The sequence below is a fragment of the Nelumbo nucifera genome, chromosome 3, assembly GCF_055504915.1.
Source record: "Nelumbo nucifera cultivar China Antique chromosome 3, China Antique-T2T, whole genome shotgun sequence".
Lineage (NCBI taxonomy): Eukaryota > Viridiplantae > Streptophyta > Magnoliopsida > Proteales > Nelumbonaceae > Nelumbo > Nelumbo nucifera.
Window position 1 is genome coordinate 21,177,983 of NC_142651.1, and position 19,252 is coordinate 21,197,234.

The window sequence follows — 19,252 nt, forward strand, 5'->3', positions numbered from 1 at the left end:
GAAAGTTACAATACAGCCCAGAAAAAGTTCTCCCTGAAGGTCCCCTGTTTTGCCAAACCATCAGCCACAGAGTTGGCTGATCTCCTTACCCATTTGAATATTACCCCAGCCTCCCTTGCTAAGCACAGTATTTCCCTTATCTGTTGTCTGAAAGTCCTTACACCCAGATTTTTTGTCTGCAGCCATCCTATTAACAGTTTAGAATCTCCCTCCACCTCAAAGTTCTGAAATCCCCATTGCTTAGCCAATCTCAAGCCTTGTAGTAGAGCCATAATTTCAGTTCTCAGAGAGTCTCCCACAACCAAGAGAAAATCTTTGCTGACATGTTGTGTATGATTTAATCTATTTGAGAAGATTTTCCTTCAAAAATCCTGCTGTTCCTCTCCATCCAAGTAGTCCAGAACACATCTGCAGGAAGCATACTCCCCCGGGCCCAAATAAGTGTACCATTGCTAGATAGACCTTCAATATGCCAGCTATTTAAGAAGTTAGAAAGGGTACTAGAAAAGACCCAGTTCAGGTGCAGTCATGCAGGTTGTACTGGCAAATGATTCTGTAGTTCGGCAGACCTAGAAGAGAGAAGGGAGAAGAGAAGAGAGAAGAGAGAAAAGAGAAATCTATTCAAAAGTACTGTAGCTGGCGGCGCCTAAGTTAATATTTTACTTAGGGCAACAGCTCATAACTAATACACTGAGAAAAAGACAAAAAACCCCTTAGTAGGCCGCAGGCCTCTACATACACATTACAACACTCCCCCCTCAAGTTGGAGCATATATGTCAATTATGCCCAACTTGTCACACAGTTCATTATGTCGCAAATAGTGAAGACCCTTCGTAAGGACATCAGCTAGTTGTTCCTTGGAACTGATGTAAGGAGTACAAGCTTCCCCCTTTTCAACTTTCTCCCTTATGAAGTGCTTGTCGACTTCAATGTGCTTGGTCCTGTCATGAGGAATTGGATTGTCTGCAATATTAATGGCTGCCTTGTTGTCACAATAGAGAGACATTGGGCCATCAACCCAATGTTTTAAAAGCGCAAGGGCCAATTTGTGCCTGAGGCGCAAGGCGAGGCGCACGCCTTTTTAAGAAAGGCGCAAAATTAAAAAAAAAAGCTAAAAAAATGTCAGAAAATTCCAAAAAAAAATTAAAAAAATGCAAAAATTTTGTAAAAATATTAAACATAATGTTAATAAAAATATAAACTTATATTTTAAAATAAATGATTTAAAAAACCTATTATCTAAAATTAAAATACATAAACATAACATGTAAAGTGTATTCAAATGAAAATTTAAAAATAAAAACAAACATATAAAGCATTTTCAAGCATGTAAAACCCACAATCTCTTTTTTTTTCCTTAATTGCATTGCTTCAAGTAGTTAATGTGATGTAAAACATATTGCATTCTTGATTCTATGAGTCGCCTTTGTAGCACGCTCCTCAAGGCAAGCCCGAACAAGTCTATGTTAGGGTCTGAAATTCTTATTTCTCACATAAAAAATAATGATTTTACAACTTCCATTGCCTTTTAAGAAGATATTTTATTGCAACGAATGAATGATCTAGTGGGAGACAAAGATCCCAACCCCGACGGGTTCCTAATTGATTACTAGAAGAGAGATATTGATATTTTCTAAAACAGGTTCTTTTTGGAGGTTATGAAGAAATTTCATGGGGTCTCTATCTCAAATGCAGCAAATTCAATCTTCATCCTTCTAATCACAAAGATTCAAGGGGCAAGAGACGAAGACTATAGGCCTATCAACCTATGAACCTAATCAGCAGCATTTACAAAATCATAGCAAAGGTATTAGCCAACAGGCTAAGGAAAGTCTTGAGCAACATAATTTCCCCCAATGTTTTTAAATGCACAAGGTGCAAAAAAAAAGTACAAGGGGCACTTTATGCTTTGTCAGGGGTCTCAACTGCTAGGATTAGACCCAAGGTATAAGTATGGATGTTTATGAAACACTTTTTTGTTGTAGTAAATAAAAAAAAAAAAGAAGAATTATTAAGAAGAAGAAGATTACATCAAAGAACAATGGATAATGAGGAATCACCTTGGTGGAGGTCCCTAATTGCAACAAAATTTGGTGTGGATTGGGGTAATTGGAAGTCTCAGGATCCATACCCAGCATGGGTTGTTCGGTTTGGAAAGGGATTCTAAAATCTCTTCCTGTGATGTATGAGGGAGTGAGGTTTAAGGTGGGAAGTGGAAATAGGCTGAAATTCTGGAAAGATCCCTGGTGCATGGACAGACCTTTAGCTGAGGCGTTTCCCCTTCTGTTCCAATGTACAGTTAATCAAGAAATATCAGTGGCAGAGTCTTATGTGATTTCTAACTCAGTGATCTGGAATCCTCAGTTCAGAAGATAATTATTTGATTGGGAAATAGAAGGTGTGATGCAGCTTCTGCAGATTTTACAGGAGCAGACAATAGACATTGCAGGTGAATATGAATAGAGCTGGTCCTGGAGTAACGATGGCTGTTTCTCAGTCAAATCCCTTACTTTGAAGCTTAGTAGTACGAGGGTTACTGAGTTCCCCTACCAGCAGGTATGAAAGTCTTGTGCTCCCTATTGATCAAAAAAAAAGTCTTGTGCTCCCTCGAAGTCTATATTCCTTGTTTGGACTATGGTGCTGAACAAATGTCTCTCAAGACTCAACCTGGACAAAGGGGTATTCAGCTCCTTTCTCCGATGTGTGGGTTGTGTGGCTTATTGTCTGAGTCCACATACCATCTGTGCTTACATTGTCCTATCTCTTCGAAAGTCTGGTACCATTTCATAGGTGCGGCTGGTCTTAATTGGGTCATGCCTAATTCTGTGAAAGACCTGCTGCTTTGCTGGAATCTCCAAGGTTTGAAGAAAAAAGGAAGTTTAATTTGGAGAACTATTCCTGCGGCAGTAATGTGGGTAATTTGGTCTGAAAGGAATAGAAGAATCTTCAGCAATAAAGCTAAGAGTACTGAAGAGATAGTGCAGCAGGCCGTCAGCAAGCTGATTTCTTGGGTGTCTGTTACACCTGATTTTAAAGAACTGAATGTTCCTGAATTAGTTAGGTCTATATCCATTTGGGATCTGTAACATGTCCTGTAATCTGAGCAGCTACTTGTGGCTTGCTCTTCTATTGTACTGAATTCTTTCTGATTCAATAAATTTATTACTTTACCTTTCAAAAAAAAAAAAAGAGGAATCACCTTAGAACAAAAACAAAGAAGAAAACAACTATTTCAAACTTTTACGTCAAAGATCAAAACTATCCACTGAACCCATAAACAATGAGTGTTTATGAAACGCCGAACTGGACCATTTCCAATACACTCTTGGACCTATTGATTAGTGGCAAATTTGGATTGCCAACCAATGGGGTCCTTCTAGGACCAATACCTGTAAGTTGTTTGGGCTGGTGATCATTGTGATAGGATCTACCACTTTGTCAGACAAAGAGAATATCCCCAACATGCTCTCTTTGATGGAAACTGCAAAAGTGCCAGCAGTGGATTTCAAATTGTTTTGAAATTGATTTGCAAAATAACTATTGTATAAATAAATAGTTTATTTTGAAAATTGTTTGCAAAGTGTTTTTCCGGGTTCCATCATTAAAAAGAGTATGACGTTGGGCTTTAAGATTAGGGGAAGAGGTTCTTTCCTAATTCCCAATGTTAAGATATTATTGGTAGAGACTGGAGAGAGTACACTGCAATTATTCATTTAGTCTCGTTTACCTAATGAATGTATTTCATTATGGGCCTTTGGGCCCAAGTTCTTAGAGCGGTAGACTTGGGTGATTTATATTAGACATAAATTGGCCGAATTTAAGGCCCAATCAGTCAATCACTTTGAACGATTTCTCCTTTATGAAGGGAGTTAAATCAGCCTAGGTGGGTCCCATCTTCTCTTAGACAAGAGTGGATCTTATTTGGTCCAAATAGATAGCTTGTGGGTCCTACACCACACAAGTCTTTCCTTCTTACTCTTCTCTTGAAACAATTAGAAAGTGTCTAGGATTGCTAGTTACTATTTTGGAGAGTTTCTAATTAAATTAGAAGTTGTCTAGTTTGACTAGTCAAGGAATATGCTGAATAGGAGTCTCGCTAATTAAGAGACCTCTCCTATTTGGATTAGAGAAGTCTTTAAGTAATTAAACTAGACTCTCTTAAAGGTTATAAGATGGAATTGTGCAGACTTAGTACTCTTACAAGAGCTTACACATTCTCTATTATCCAGCCTAAGGAACTCTCCTATCTCTCTAGATTCGATCTAGACTTTTGGTCTCCATCTTCTTCTACCTTTGCAAGCAATCCTAGACGATTGAGTTGTTGGGTTTTTGCTGATCAAATCAACACTAAAAGAAGCAACTCTTATTGCAATTTGTTGTTGAAATCAAGAGGAGACAACAGTTGGATTGGGTGGAGGTAGTGCCATCTTTAACCTTCACATCTAATTGGCGAGAAGCACTAGAAGACATGGGCATGTACTTCACAGTTGGTGTTGCATTTGCTGTGACCATTCTCCATCACATTGAGGTATTATTCTAACCCTCTTTGGGTATGAAATAATGTGATTCAACTCTATGTTTGATCTTAAAATGAAGAAATTGTTTCTCCCAAGTGAGATCTGAGATGTTTCAGCAAATTCAGCTTTCAGCAATTTTCTTGATATAAAAGTTTTCAACTTCAAACTTGCTTTGGGTTGAAAATTTTCACCATATTTAGTATTAGCCCTTTCAACTTCTTGTCACCTTCATTAAAGTCTTCTTTTTTTCTTTTAATAAAATGTTTATTTTACTACCAAAAAATAATATTAATCTTTTGTCAATTGTCCCACACCACAACCCCTACCATTCCAAGTAGCATCCTATTCTTCTAGCACACTATCTAATTTCTGTCTTTCCCTATTCCAATAACCTTGATCTTACCATACAAATTTATAACAAGACCTGAAGCAACCTCAAAGTATCAAAGGACACAATTTAAGTGATACAGACTCACCAAATACCCAAAACAGAAAATATCAGAATGACCAGTTCATTCTTGACATCAAACATTGACAAGTGCAGTTTCTACTAAATTTTGGAATGCATGCATAATTTTTCCATGTAATTATTACTGTTTGAATCTACATCATTTTCAGGATAATGGTAATAAACAGGATTTCTATAAAAGAAAATTAGGTGGTCAAATACTGAAAACAAGAGAAACAAAACACAAAACAGAATGGAAGTGACAGAATTGCTGTTACATGAATATATCAAACAACATATGTAAATAAAAATACTAGAAGTTACTAAAATTATTGACCTCTCTCCTGTGATCCCTGGTGACAAGCTTTTCTTCTTCAAAAAATCGTAAAGTGCGGCGTAGTTGTTTCGAGTGCAATTTCAAATCCTTTGCCAGATCTTCTTCTCTAACCCACTGACGTCTGAAACAAAATAAAACAAGAATCAACTGTCACTATTGGGAAATAAATTATGCCAGTAATGCATCTGCATGTATGAGAGACAAAATGACTCACTCCAAATATTGGGGTGTGGTTATATAAAATGAATATTTCCTTCCTTGCCCTTGAAAGTGAACAAAAGCTTAACCAATCACTCTTTGAGCTTAAGGATGGCAATATGACAGAATCAGTTAAGGCTCGCACAATCCAAACATGGCCTGATTAATCTCAGTTTTGGCCCTACCTCCTCCCCCAATAATAAAATGAGGAGATGCTCCACATAGGTAGGACAGAACAGCCACAAACAAATATCATCCACAAGTCTTCTATTGCTCATCATGGAATTATCTGGGCAACAACCTTCAAAGGGGAAAGAGTTGCCAAATTTGCTTCTACCTCTTCCGATGGTTGGAACTGGGATTTGGGTCTCAGAAGAGGGGAGAAGGATCAGAACTACCAGAGGTATTGAATATGCTGAAGGATCTGCAGATTCCAAGACCTCCAAACGGAACACATTCCACCAAATCAAGTAGCATACCCGTTCAATAGCTTGTCCCGAGCCAAAACCCTTTTCTAGGGCTGCAGTCCATACAAAAATTTAATTTTTGAAGAAGCACAAGATTTCCAAATTTTTCTAGCAGGAAAATCACAAGCAGCTTCCTATAGATTCTTATAGAAAGATCTTACTGAATTGTTTGGAGGAGATGCATCAACTGCTCCACCTCCCAATCATTAACATTCCTATTAAAATGGGATTCCTGGAAACTAAGCCCTTTGTGGCTGAGTACAAATCCTTAACCATCACCTCCCTATTCTGTGCCACCAAGAAAAGGGAACAGAAACACATCCATTAGAGGCTGTTGCCCACACCACCTGCCATACAAGAATCTAATCCTTTATCCCTCACCTACCTTGTACTGGATACCCTTTCAGAGAACTGGATAAATCCTTTCAATACCCTTCCAACTAGAGGTCCCATAGATCTGTATATTGCTTCCAAGGGCAGAGTAAAGGGAGGGAGAGGAAATAATTCAGTTCTTTGAGGGTTTGTTATGGTGGTATTTCTTCAGTGCTATGGTAGGTTTGGTAGGGCCTATGGGTGCTCCTTTGGTCCTCGTTGGAGGTTCTTGGTGTTAAAGGATTTTGTTTAGTGCTTTGGTAGTTATTGCTCTGGGTTTGCTGGTTATTTTGGGGCTTGGCTATTTTTTGGGTGGTTTATATATGATTTATAGTGTATGCATGTCAGCCTGTTTTTTTTTTTTTTTTTTGCTAGGCCATTCTTTTTGTATTTTATTTTTTCCTTTTTTTCTTTTACTACTAAAAAAAATTGCTTTGACCACCTTTCTCCATAAGCTGTTGATTTCTACACTAAACACCAGCATAATTTTCCTAATAGAATAATGTTGAAGTTTTTTACACTTCTGACCCCTAAACCACCTTATTTTAAGGGCTTGGCTACCTTCTTCCAATCCACTAGATGGAACTTAAACTCTTCCTTCCTGAGGACCCCAACACCATCACCTCCCTGAGAACCCCTCAAAAAGCTACTATTTAAAGCTCTATCTGTCATTTTGTGGTGAGATACCGCTCACCTCGGAAGCCCCTTCAAGGGTGGCTTAACCTCCTGAAACAGAAAGTGGAGAGGAAGAAGAGAGGGGAAGGTAGGAAAAGAGGGATTCAGTGAGAGAGAAACATGGGATATTCATTCATGCCTTTCATTGTAAGAGTGGCCTTATATAGCTGGCCTACAGGTGTAATCATAGAGGGAATATTCTCTGATTGGCAGGATAACTAACTCTGGGAAATATCATGGAGGAATATCTTCTGTCGGCATAATCACCCTCTCTGTGTGTAACTAATTCTGAGGCTCTGTCGCCTGTCCCTACGGCTCTGTTGCCTGTCCTTTCTGCCTCCTTGAGTACTGCTGATGGGTAGTGGCCTGCTCCACTCCCTTGTTGAGTTAGGGGAAGGTATTTGGGTCCCAACAATTCCTCCCTCCTTAGCATTGACCTTGCTCTCAAGGTCTAGGTTCGGGAACTTCTCATTCAGCCTTAGATAAAGTTCCCAGGTGGCGTCTTCTGGGGGCAGCCCGGCCCATTCTACCTTGGCTTCTGGTACAACCTGCCCACCTCATCGGACCCATCGGAAATCCACAATTTTGATGGGCTCTGTGTAATGTCCCCTTCTTCAGTGAATTGGGGTAAGCTAGATGAGATAGGAGTATGATTTCCCACAGCCTTCTTGAGAAGAGAGATGTGAAACACCGGATGAAGCTTCGAGGTAGCGGGGAGGTCCAATCTGTAAGCAACAAGACCCACTCTTTCCAGCACCTTGTAGGGCCCATAATACCTAGGAGCTAGCTTGTGCCAAGCCCGTCTTACCACTGAGACCTGGCGATAAGGTTGGAGCTTAAGGTAGACAAAATCACCCACCTGAAACTCTAATGGGCGATGGTGAGAGTCATAGCTGATCTTCATTCGTTGCTGGGCCTTTGTCAAATTGGCCTTGAACAGTCTAAGAATCTCGTCTCTTTCCAGTAGGCGAGTCTCTACTTCTGCCACCTTGGACGACCCATATTCATAGGGTAATATGGGAGGGGGTTCTCTGCCGTATAGGGCCTTGAAGGGTGTCATCCCTGCAGCTGACTGATAAGTTGAGTTGTACCAGTATTCTGCCCACGGAAGCCAGTGGGCCCATTGTCTAGGCTTCTCCCCTATGAAGCATCTAAGGTAGGCTTCTAAGCATCGATTAATGACTTCAGTCTGTCCATCAGTTTGCGGGTGATAGCTGGTGGATGGGTGCAGTCGGGTTCCTTGCAATCTGAAGTACTCCTTCCAAAATGAACTTAGGAAGGCAGGGTCACGGTCCGAGACAATGGATCTTGGTGTTCCATGCAGTTTTGCCACGTCCCGTATGAAAATGTCGGCCACCATTGCTGCAGTGAAGGGTGAGGCAAAGCTGAGAAATGGCTATACTTGGTGAGGCGGTCAACCACTACCATGATGACCTCTTTTCCTGCAGAACGAGGAAGTCCCGTGATGAAATCCATGGAGAGGTCTTCCCACACTTGCTCTGGAATCTTGAGCGGTTGTAGAAGGCCCGCGGGTGACTGTGAGGAGTATTTCTGCTGTTGGCAAGTTGGGCATTCTGATACATAGTGCAACACATCCTTGCGCATTCCTACCCAATGGTAGTGGCTGCTGAGTCTTTTTAGGGTCCGTAGCACCCCTGAATGTCCTCCCAACGCGGAATCATGAAACAACCGTAGCAGTTCAGTTTTGTGGGTAGAATTTGGAGCAACCACAAACCTACCCTTGAAGAAAAGATCAGGTCCCACAATTTGGTAACCCGGAACCTGAGAAGGGTCACGTTTCCACTTTTCCCTGATGTCTTGCAGCTGTGGATCAGATCTGGCTTCTTGCCGTATAGCTTCAAATAAGGGAAAACTGGGCTGAGAGCAGGTTAGTTGGGCCAGCTCTTCTACCGGTGATAAGGCATCAGCTACTTTGTTGGCAGGCCCAGGTTTATACTCGATGTGGTAGTCGAATCCCATTAGTTTACTAAGCCATTTTTGCTGCTCTGGGGTGTGCACCCTTTGTTCTGCTATGTACTTCAAGCTTCGTTGGTCTGTCCTTATGATAAATTGGCGTCCCAATAGGTATGTACGCCATTTCTGTACTGCCATTACCACGGCCATCATTTCCTTGACATAGGTGGACTGATTTTGGTGAGCTGCTGAGAGAGCCTTGCTGAAATAAGCAATGGGTTGCCCCTTCTGCATCAGAACGGCCCCCACTCCGACACCCGATGCATCACACTCTATCTCAAAGGGCTGAGAGAAATCCGGAAGAGTGAGGACTGGAGGGCTAGAAACTGCTGTCTTCAAGTCTTCAAAGGCCCGTTGGGCATCATCAGCCCACCCAAAAGAATCCTTCTTTAACAGGCGTGTTAGAGGGGCGGCCATAAGCCCATACCCCTTAATGAAGCGCCTATAATAACCGGTAAGCCCAAGAAAACCCCTGAGAGCCTTTACAGTAGTGGGCTTGGGCCATTTTTGGATGGCATCTATCTTTTCTGGGTCTGCCATGACCCGCCCTGCAGCAACCACATGGCCTAAGTACCGAATCTGTCCTTGTCCAAAGGAGCACTTTGTCAATTTGGCATGCAACTGGTGCTCTCTCAAAATTGTAAGGGTAAGTTTCAGATGTTTCATATGGGTGCCCCAATCCTTGTTGTAAACCAAGATGTCATCGAAAAATACCAGAATAAATTGCCTTAGGAAAGGCCTGAAGATGTCATTCATGAGGGCCTGAAAGGTGGAGGGGGCGTTGGTAAGGCCAAACGGCATAACCAGAAACTCATAATGGCCATCGTGGGTCCTAAAGGCTGTCTTGTGGATATCAGCCTGGTGAACCCGGATCTGATGGTACCCGGACCGCAGGTCCAGTTTGGAGAACACTTGTGCTTCCCCTAACTCGTCCAACAGTTCATCAATGAGGGGTATTGGGAACTTGTCCTTCACTGTAATCTGATTCAGGGCCCGGTAATCTACGCAAAACCGCCAACTACCATCCTTCTTCTTCACTAGGAGTACGGGGGATGAAAACGGGCTGGTGCTGGTCTGTATATGCCCCTTGTCCATTAGCTCTTTTACTGCCTTCTCAATTTCCAGCTTTTGAAAATAAGGGTATCTATATGGCCTCACATTGGCTGGTTTGGAATCTGGTAAGAGGGGTATCTGATGGTCATGGGCCCGGGGTGGAGGTAACTGGTTCGGTTCCTTGAATATGTCACCAAACTGATCGAGGATCGATCTTAGGGTCTGGTGTTGGGCTTCAGTGGGTTGGTCACAGTCCTGATTGTTTAAAATTGAAACTGTGGGCCGAATGCCTAAGTGCATAAACAAGAGCTGTCCAGTATCCTTGGAGGCCCGTATTATAGAGGCTAAAGTATTACCTCGGGGACTAGGGGGCCGCACCCCTTGCAAATGGCAGGTCTGTCCATTTTGGCAAAAATCCATTGTCATTCTGGCCTAATCACGCAGTGCAGGACCTAGGCCACGTAACCATGGATTCCCAAAATAATATCAGCCCTCGAGAATTCCAATGGGTGGAGATCTACCACGAAATTATGGCCCTGTACGAGGATCCTTTCCTTCTTACATACACCATCCCATAACATCTGATTCCCATTAGCCACATGGATTGAAAAGAGAGGAGTGGGGTGTATAGTCATACCTAGTTGCTTTGCCAAACGGCAAGTGATGAAATTCAAAGTAGAGCCAATGTCAATCAAAACCATCACAGATCGACCAACCAATCTTCCTTCTACTCACATGAACTGAAGAGAGTTGGGGCCCATGAGAGCGTGTAGGGAGATCTCGGCTCCAACAGGTTCTGGTTCGCCTGATATCAGCTCACAGTCTTCGATGTGCTCTGGTTCTGTCCCCCCCGGTTCTCCCTCTGTTTGAAGGAGAAATACTCGTTGGACCCGACACTTATGGCCTGGCCCAAACTTATCATCACAGTTGTAACAGAGGCCCTTCTCGCGTCGGGCCTGCATCTCAGCCCGCGAGAGGCGCTTGAAAGGCACAGTGGGCCTGGGCAAGATGGGCTTCTGAGAATCCCCAACTTGTTTCTGGGGTTGCTGGAGAGCCCGCTGGAGAGCCCTCACATTCGGATAGGATGGCTTGCTGGTCCTACGCATGCTATCAATCTTCTCTTCTTGCAAGTGAGCCATACCCACCGCCGCCATGACTGTCGCTGGTCGAAGAGCTCTCACTTCCAGGCAGATGTCTTCTCTGAGACCTTCCACAAAACACCCAACCAAGGCCTTCTCCGGCCATCCATGTACTCTGGTCGCCATTCTTTCGAACTCGAGCTGGTAGTCTGCTACTGTCCCAGTCTGTTTTAGTCGAGTGAGGAGTTCGTCGTAATCCACGAACGTCGTCGGCCCAAAACGGATGCACAGAGCTTCCGTGAACTCCGCCCAAGTTACCTGAGGATGGGTTTGTCGATACCATTGGAGTCAGAGAATAGCGTCTCCTTCTAGGTGAATGGAGGCGATGGCGACGCACTGGTGTGCAGGGGTTTCATGATACTCGAAGAATCTCTCTGCTCTGAAGATCCAAGGAATGGGATCTCCACCGGAATAGTTTGGAAAATTGATTTTAGTAACCTTTCTGGTGGGGTAACCCCCAGTTCCCTGGCTACCGGAAACAGAGGCGTCGGCCCCTGTTGGCTGACTGGTCTCGTCGGACTGTTGTTGGGAGGCGAGGTTAGAGATGACCACCTTGAGATCCCTGAGTTCGTTCAGTACTTGGTGGAACCCAATCTCAAGTTGGTCGACTCTATCTTCCATGGTAGAGGATCTTGTCTGTGGCATAGCTAGTCTGCAACCTTGCTCTAATACCAACTTGGTGAGATACCGCTCACCTCGGAAGCCCCTTCAAGGGTGGCTTAACCTCCTGAAACAGAAAGTGGAGAGGAAGAAGAGAGGGGAAGGTAGGAAAAGAGGGATTCAGTGAGAGAGAAACAGGGGATATTCATTCATGCCTTTCATTGTAAGAGTATGGCCTTATATAGCTGGCCTACAGGTGTAATCATAGAGGGAATATCCTCTGATTGGCAGGATAACTAACTCTGGGAAATATCATGGAGGGAATATCTTCTGTCGGCAGAATCACGCTCTCTGTGTGTAACTAATTCTGAGGCTCTGTCGCCTGTCCCTGAGGCTCTGTCACCTGTCCTTTCTGCCTCCTTGAGTACTGTTGATGGGTAGTGGCCTGCTCCACTCCCTTTGTTGAGTTAGGGGAAGGTATTTGGGTCCCAACATTTTGCTTAGGGCCCAACCACACAAATGAAAAGCAACAAGGCAACAGATCACCTTGCCACACACCCTTGGAGCTCTTAAATCCTCCATGAGAAGACCCATTAACCAAAATGGAGAAAGGAGTTGTGATACAGCTTTCATTCATTTCCTCCATTTACTACCAAAATTCATACACTGAAGGATGTAATCAAGAAAGTTTCAGTTCACATTGTCATAGGCCTTCTCTATATCCATTTTGCACAAAATCCCTTACACACCACTTTTTACTCTTGCATCAATCAATTCATTTGCAATCAAAACCCCATCCAAGATTTGTCCCTCCTTCTAAGAAGGCACATTGACATTGAGAGATAATTTGCCGCGTAACTTGCCTCATTCTCTTAGCAAGAACCTTGGCCAGAATCTAATACACCAATTAAGCTTATTGACCTAAAGTCCTTACTATTGGTAACCCCTCTCTTTTTTGGAATTAAAATGTAAAGGTGGAGTTCAAACACCTCACCAAGCCCATGGTGAAGCCATCGGGTCCCGGGGCTTTGTCCCCTTCCAAATTGCAAATTAACTGAAATATTTATTCCTCTGAGAATTCCTTTTCCAACTCTGCTGCCTGATTAGCACTCAAATCCTCAAAGTTAATTCCACCAAGCTTTGGTCTAAGCTTCCATTTCTCTTTATATAACTCTTTGTAGTAAGAAATGATTGCATCCATGATTCCCTGGTGCTATGTTCATCATTGAATATATGGCCACTTACTTTGAGCCTCAAGATTGACTTCTCCCTTCTTCTAGCATTTGCTATCTAATTAAAATATGATGTATTCTGACCACCAGATTCCAGCCAAAGAGCCCTCTTCCTAATGAGCTAATTTGTCAAATATCGGCTATTCAACTTAGACACCACAGATTCCTTTTACAATAAAAGAGGGAAAACACAAATCAGAATATTGCCTCTTGAGCAAGTATATACTTAATTAGGTTCAAGAAGAATGAAAGATTGTTGTGGATTGCTTTCCATAGAGAAACCAACATTGCTCTAGTTAGGGGCCGGGCCAGGCTGAGCTTTTGGACCTATGATTAAATATGTTATATTAAATTATATAATATTTTATATTATATGACATATAATATATGTATGAAATATATGTTATACTTCATGTAATATAAAACATTATAAAATTTATAGTACATCACCATCATCATCATCCATGCCTTATCCCAACCATTTGGGGTCAGCTACAAGAATCCCGTTTCACCAATCCATTCTATTTAAAGCCATATCCATTGTTAAATTATTAGTGCTTAAATCATTTCTTACTACTTTTACCCATGTCCTTTTAGGTCTACCCCAAGCTCTTCTAACACCTTCAATCTGTAGCAAATCACTTCTTCTAACTGATGCAGTTCGTGGTCTTCTATGCACATGCCCAAACCATCTTAGTCTACTCTCTCCCATTTCATCACCTATTGAAGCTACCCAATGGATAACTTCATTCCTAATTTTTTTTTTTTTTTGAGAAGAGATGAAGTATTGATTCATTAAAAAATAAAAAAGGAAACCCATGTACAACCAAAGGCTATACAATGGGAAATACAAAATAAACCAATTTTTTAAAATGCGGAGGCGTGACGCGAGGCGTGAGGCGTTCTGAGGCGTAAGCCTTCTTAAGAGGAGGGGGGGTTAGGAGGAGGATGAAGAGGAAGGGGGGATCTCATTTTTTTCTTTATTTTTAATAAAAATCTTTTATATTAAGAAGAATAAAGATGCATAACAGTAGTTCAAAGGGGCAGGGGGCAAACCATTTTCTTTCCCCTTATCTTTTCTTCCCTTCCCTTTCCTTTTTCTCTTTTTTTCTTCTCTTTCCTTTCCTTTTCTTTCCCTTTCTTTTCTTTTCTTTTCCTTTCCTTTCCTTTCCTTTCCTTTCCTTTCCTTTCCTTTCCTTTCCTTTCCTTTCCTTTCCTTTCCTTTTCTTTCCCTTTCTTTTCCTTTCCTTTCCTTTCCTTTTTTTCTTTTTTCTTTTTTTTTCCTATTTTCATATCAGGTGTGCATGAGGCGCAAGAGGCGTACGCCTCTAGCATGCCTCATGAAAAAAGCGCAAGAGGTATCAGCGCCTCTGGCATACGCCTCAGGGCATTTTGGGAGCGCCTCCAGGCTCCCACACCTTTTAAAACACTGAAATAAACGTAAGACCACTATCCCATTTGTCATTACAAAAAGGCCTGCAAAAAGAAAGAGATAACTAAGGGGAACGATGTTTCTTGATAGATGTGCAGATGACCAGGAAAATGCCATAGCATTTTCCCTCTCTTACTCAGACCATGTGTCCACCAACCTTTTACAAAAGCTTCCACTGATGCAGGGCAGCATCTTTTAATGGCAAAATTTCTAAATATTTTCACCCATATGTTGTATATAAAACTGCAATGCAACAACAGGTGGTCAGCTGACTCTTCTATTCCGTTACATAACGCACAAACAGGTGAGTCGATCACCATTCCCCTCCTAATCAGGTTGTCATTTGTAGGAATTTTGTTCAGATAAGCAGACCAAACAAAGAAAGCTACCTTTGAAGGGATAAACTTACTCCAGATTACATGCCACGGGACATCCTGCTCATTCTCTTGTGTCGGTTCATAATAAAAAGATTTTACTGTAAACTGACCCTTTCGATCTGCTGTCCACACCCTTCTGTCCTCTGAATTAAAATCTATTTGCATGCTGTACAATTTCTGAAGTAGTTGCCCAAGAGGTTCAATTTCCCAATCAATTAGAGCTCTTCTAAACTGTGGGCTCCAAACATGATTACCATTTTGAACATGCACATAATCAGCCGCTTTTGCTTCCTTATCCACTGCAATTGCAAACAGGTCTGGAAAGTCATCCTTTAACAAGTTGTTTCCACACCAGCAATCCATCCAAAATCAAACCCTGGTTCCTCTTCTTACTACAAACTTGATTTCCTTGCTAATGAACTGTAACTCTTTTCAACCCCTTTCCAAATCAAGCAACCAAAAGACTGATTTGTCTCTCCTGGATCCCATCCCTCATTTCCATAGATAACTTCATTCCTAATCCCATCCTTTCTAGTTTTTCCACTCATCCATCTCAGAATTCGCATTTCTACCACATTCATTTTCTGGGCATGTTGTTTCTTGATTGCCCAACATTCTGCTCCATAAAACCTAAGATAAAGCCTAGAAATCTGCAGGTTGAACCAAGATGGGATAAAAATGATCACCCCTAGCTCTAGTAGGCAAGTCGACATCCTATCCATTAACCATCAATCCATAAATACTAGCCACCACTTTATGCCACATCTGTCTATTTCAAGGGGCAATCTCCATAAGCACTTCTCATGCAAAGCCATGTTCTTTTTCCCCAAGAAAAGAGTTACAGTTCATTTAGCAAGGAAATCAAGTTTGTAGTAGGAAGAGGAACCAGGGTTTGATTTTGGATGGATTGCTGGTGTGGAAACAACTTGTTAAAGGATGACTTTCCAGACCTGTTTGCAATTGCATGAGAAGTGCTTATGGATAAAAATGATCACCCCTAGCTCTAGTAGACAAGTCGACATCCTACCCATTAGCCATCAATCCATAAATACTAGCCACCACTTTATGCCACATCTGTCTATTTCAAGGGGCAATCTCCATAAGAACTTCTCATGCAAAGTCATGTTCTTTTTCCCCAAGTTTCCTAACCCACACAGGCCACACCTCCTTGATCCTTTCTCCTACTTGCCATTTTCCATTTAACAAGATGATCTTTTTTTGTCTCAACTTGACTCCCATAGAAAACCCTTCATTACCTTCTCCAATTTCTTAGCCAATCCATGGGATTCTAAAAACTGAATGTAATACAAAGGGAGATTATTCAATGTGAATTCAATAGGAGTCATTCTACCACTGAAGGAGATATAATTCCTTCAATAAAACTTTTGATTACTCATTAAAGTAAAAATACCAACCAAGCCTATTCAATGCAAGGGGAGAGATCCTTTCCTTGTTAGATGTACTGGCTATGTAGACAAAACATTTGTGAGTGTCCACTGCAATGAATTGTAACATTTTGCATCTGTAATCGATCACATTCATACAGTAGTAGGAAGATATTATGCTCTCATGAATATATCAAGTCAATATCAATCAAACGGAGAAGCTATAACAGTGCAGCACTAGATCTATTATTCCCAGAATGAAGCATACGTTTACCTAAATCGAGCCACTAGTACGCAACTAAGCAGTTACAAATTTTCCAGAGTTGTACAGTTTCCATTAATTTAAATCTCTTTATAGTGTAGCACTCTTAACGACTGCTCACCCCAAATCAGCTATTCTTTAGATTTGCTTATTCCCCCTTCCCCTAAGGGCAGAACCTTCACTTTATAGTGTGTTACACACTACCCATTGGGTATTAATCACAATCATAAGTTGTAGTCTTTTTCGAGCACAAACATCGTGAATAGACAAAGAACGACGCTCCACGGTGGCATACAGAAAGTTTAGATATCAAATTAAAGAACAAGAAAGTTTTTCCGTTTATTTACTTCAGTTTAGTGTGTTCTATCATTCTATTGCTCGACCCGCCAACTAAAATTATTTGGCTTGAATGAAATGAAATCGTTAAAAAAAATAGAGAGAGAGATATGATAAAGAGAAAGGGGGGCACCTTGTGAGGGCATCAAGGATGACCACCGCCATTCCTCTGTTATCGCTCCTCCCAGTCTTCGGCTGGTTATCGCCTTTCATAGTTATGTCATCGTAAAACGCCCGCGCCGCTAGCTTCACCAGTCTGATCAAAACCATCGGCGGAATTGTTAACAATAAAGATGGTCAAATCATAAATGGGAGTTGCGAAATTTTGAGAAGGTACCTGTTGAAGGGCTCCACGCTCATTCTCGACAGATTAACCTGTGATTTCTGATCATAAAATTCGAATTCTCTTGTTTAGAGTAGTTCGTGGAATCAAAGAGAAGGTGAGTCCGCTACTTCAATATCTTTTTTTCTTTGAAGCCTTCCACTATTCGATATCGATTCATGTTGCAGTGGTGGGAGAGAACGGGAGATTGTGGGAACTGTGGTTAAATCCCTTCTGTATCCTAATCGAAATCCTTTATGCAAAGAAGCAATTTCCATAATATCAAATAATCCCTCCTCATGTTTAAGAATATGTAAAAGTCCCTCTTGTTTAAATGAAATTGCACCAAGATCCTTAAGGTCTTTTTTGTTTTTTTTTTTGTATTTAACACAACAATTTTTTTTAATCTTCAATTTAACACAAGTTACAAATTACAACAGATTAATAACTGACGAAGGTACGTGATAATAGCTGAATTCCAATCCGCATAGGACTTCCATGCTCCGGCCACCACTCGTTAATGAGCTAAAGTTAGGCTTATGGAATGGGAAGAGAAAATATGGAACATTCTTCCATTCTTCCTTTTTTTTTGTTTAATGTAACAAGTAATGTGAAATTTTTTTTCTTTATATTAATTAACTGAATTTTAGATATATTATAGTTAAAATAGAAATTAAAAGCTAATAAAAGTAATATGATTAAAAATAAACTTTAATAAATAACAATTATTATTATTATTAAATTTTGTATTTCATTTTTATCATAAATAAAAATAGTTTTATTTTAACAATTATTTTTATTTAATATGATGAATATATAATATTATAAATGCTCTCAAATGTTTTTGACAAAATTTTGTACATTTTCATTTTTGGTGCTCTATCTTTTTTTAAATTGATCATTGACCCACCATCTAGATAAGAAAGTAGCTTGATTGTACTAAGTGTGTAAGAAAAAAAAATGGACGATTAATACCAATTCTTATCAAATTGGTATCATTACACCAATTTGATAAAAATTCACAAGAAACTCTTGGCTGTAATATTTACACTAACTTGATAGAAATTCGTAACTTGATTGTAAAAGTGGTTGGTCCCTTTAGTTATTTTATACGGTCAGATTAACATAATATAAGTTTATAAGAAAAAATAAAAAGAAAATAACAAGAGAGGGAGTGGGAGAAATACTAAGGGGAAACGACAGAGATTGAGGGAGAATGACATACTGATCGAAAGGAAGAGTGAGGGAGAATAATGAGAGAGATTGAGAGAGAATGATAGATTGAGAGAGAGTGGGGGGAAGAAATAAAGGTTTTGATTTGGTTACAGATCAAAGCTGAGAGAGTGAGAGAGACAAAGGGAGCGATAGATCGAGACATGACTATGAAAGTGAGAGAGAAGGGAGGAAGATCAAGAGATGGAGGGAGCATGAAAGAAACTAAAAACTATTTTCGGTATAGGCTTTTTGTTGTGTCCAACATGGATAAAGAGTCCCATGTTGGCAACAACCACAAAAGCCTTCGATGACATGATGAGGGTTTTTATAATTTGAAATGTAAAGCCAATTGTCAAAGTTTTGTTGGTTTTTGGGTCATCCTACAACATAATTGTAAATGTACAACTAGCTTTGACTATAATTTTCCCTTTAAACTAGGGGTGATCATGGGCTGGGTCGGGCCGGGCCCGACCCGGGGTTCCGGGCATGAAACATAAGCCCTAGCCCAGGTCTATACGGGTCCGGGCCTGATTCCGGGCCAATGTCACTCATACATAAAACATTATATATCTATATATTAAATAACTAACATGCATATAAACTTATTTTATACATTATATAATATAAAATACTACATATAATATAAATTATACATGTCATGTTATAATATTTATATATAAAATATAATGTAAAACAACATGTATACATATGTATACATTATACACAAAATGTGTAAGTTTCAATATATGCGGGCCGGGCTTGAAGTATTAAGCCCAACCCCGGCCCTAAAATTTGTGGGGCTGGTGTTAGCCCGGGCCCGAGCGGAACTGAACACAAACCCCAGGCCAAAGCCTGGAATTTCTGGGCTAGGCCGAGCCAAGCTAAAATGATCACCCCTACTTTAAACTAT

General features: G+C 40.8%; 1 protein-coding gene across 1 annotated transcript in view; it reads right to left on the reverse strand.

Moving 5' to 3' along the window:
* The window catches only part of LOC104601178 (Transcription factor TFIIE, alpha subunit), a 36,647-nt gene extending 19,288 nt beyond the window's left edge, over positions 1-17,359 (reverse strand). The window contains exons 1-3 of the mRNA XM_010264423.3: positions 17,143-17,359; positions 16,939-17,061; positions 5,304-5,424 (exon numbers count right to left, since the gene is read on the reverse strand). Of these exons, the coding sequence (XP_010262725.1) occupies positions 5,304-5,424; positions 16,939-17,061; positions 17,143-17,165 (267 nt within the window). The 5' untranslated portion in view covers positions 17,166-17,359. The remainder of the gene's footprint in view (positions 1-5,303; positions 5,425-16,938; positions 17,062-17,142) is intronic.
* Positions 17,360-19,252: the final 1,893 nt, after the last annotated feature.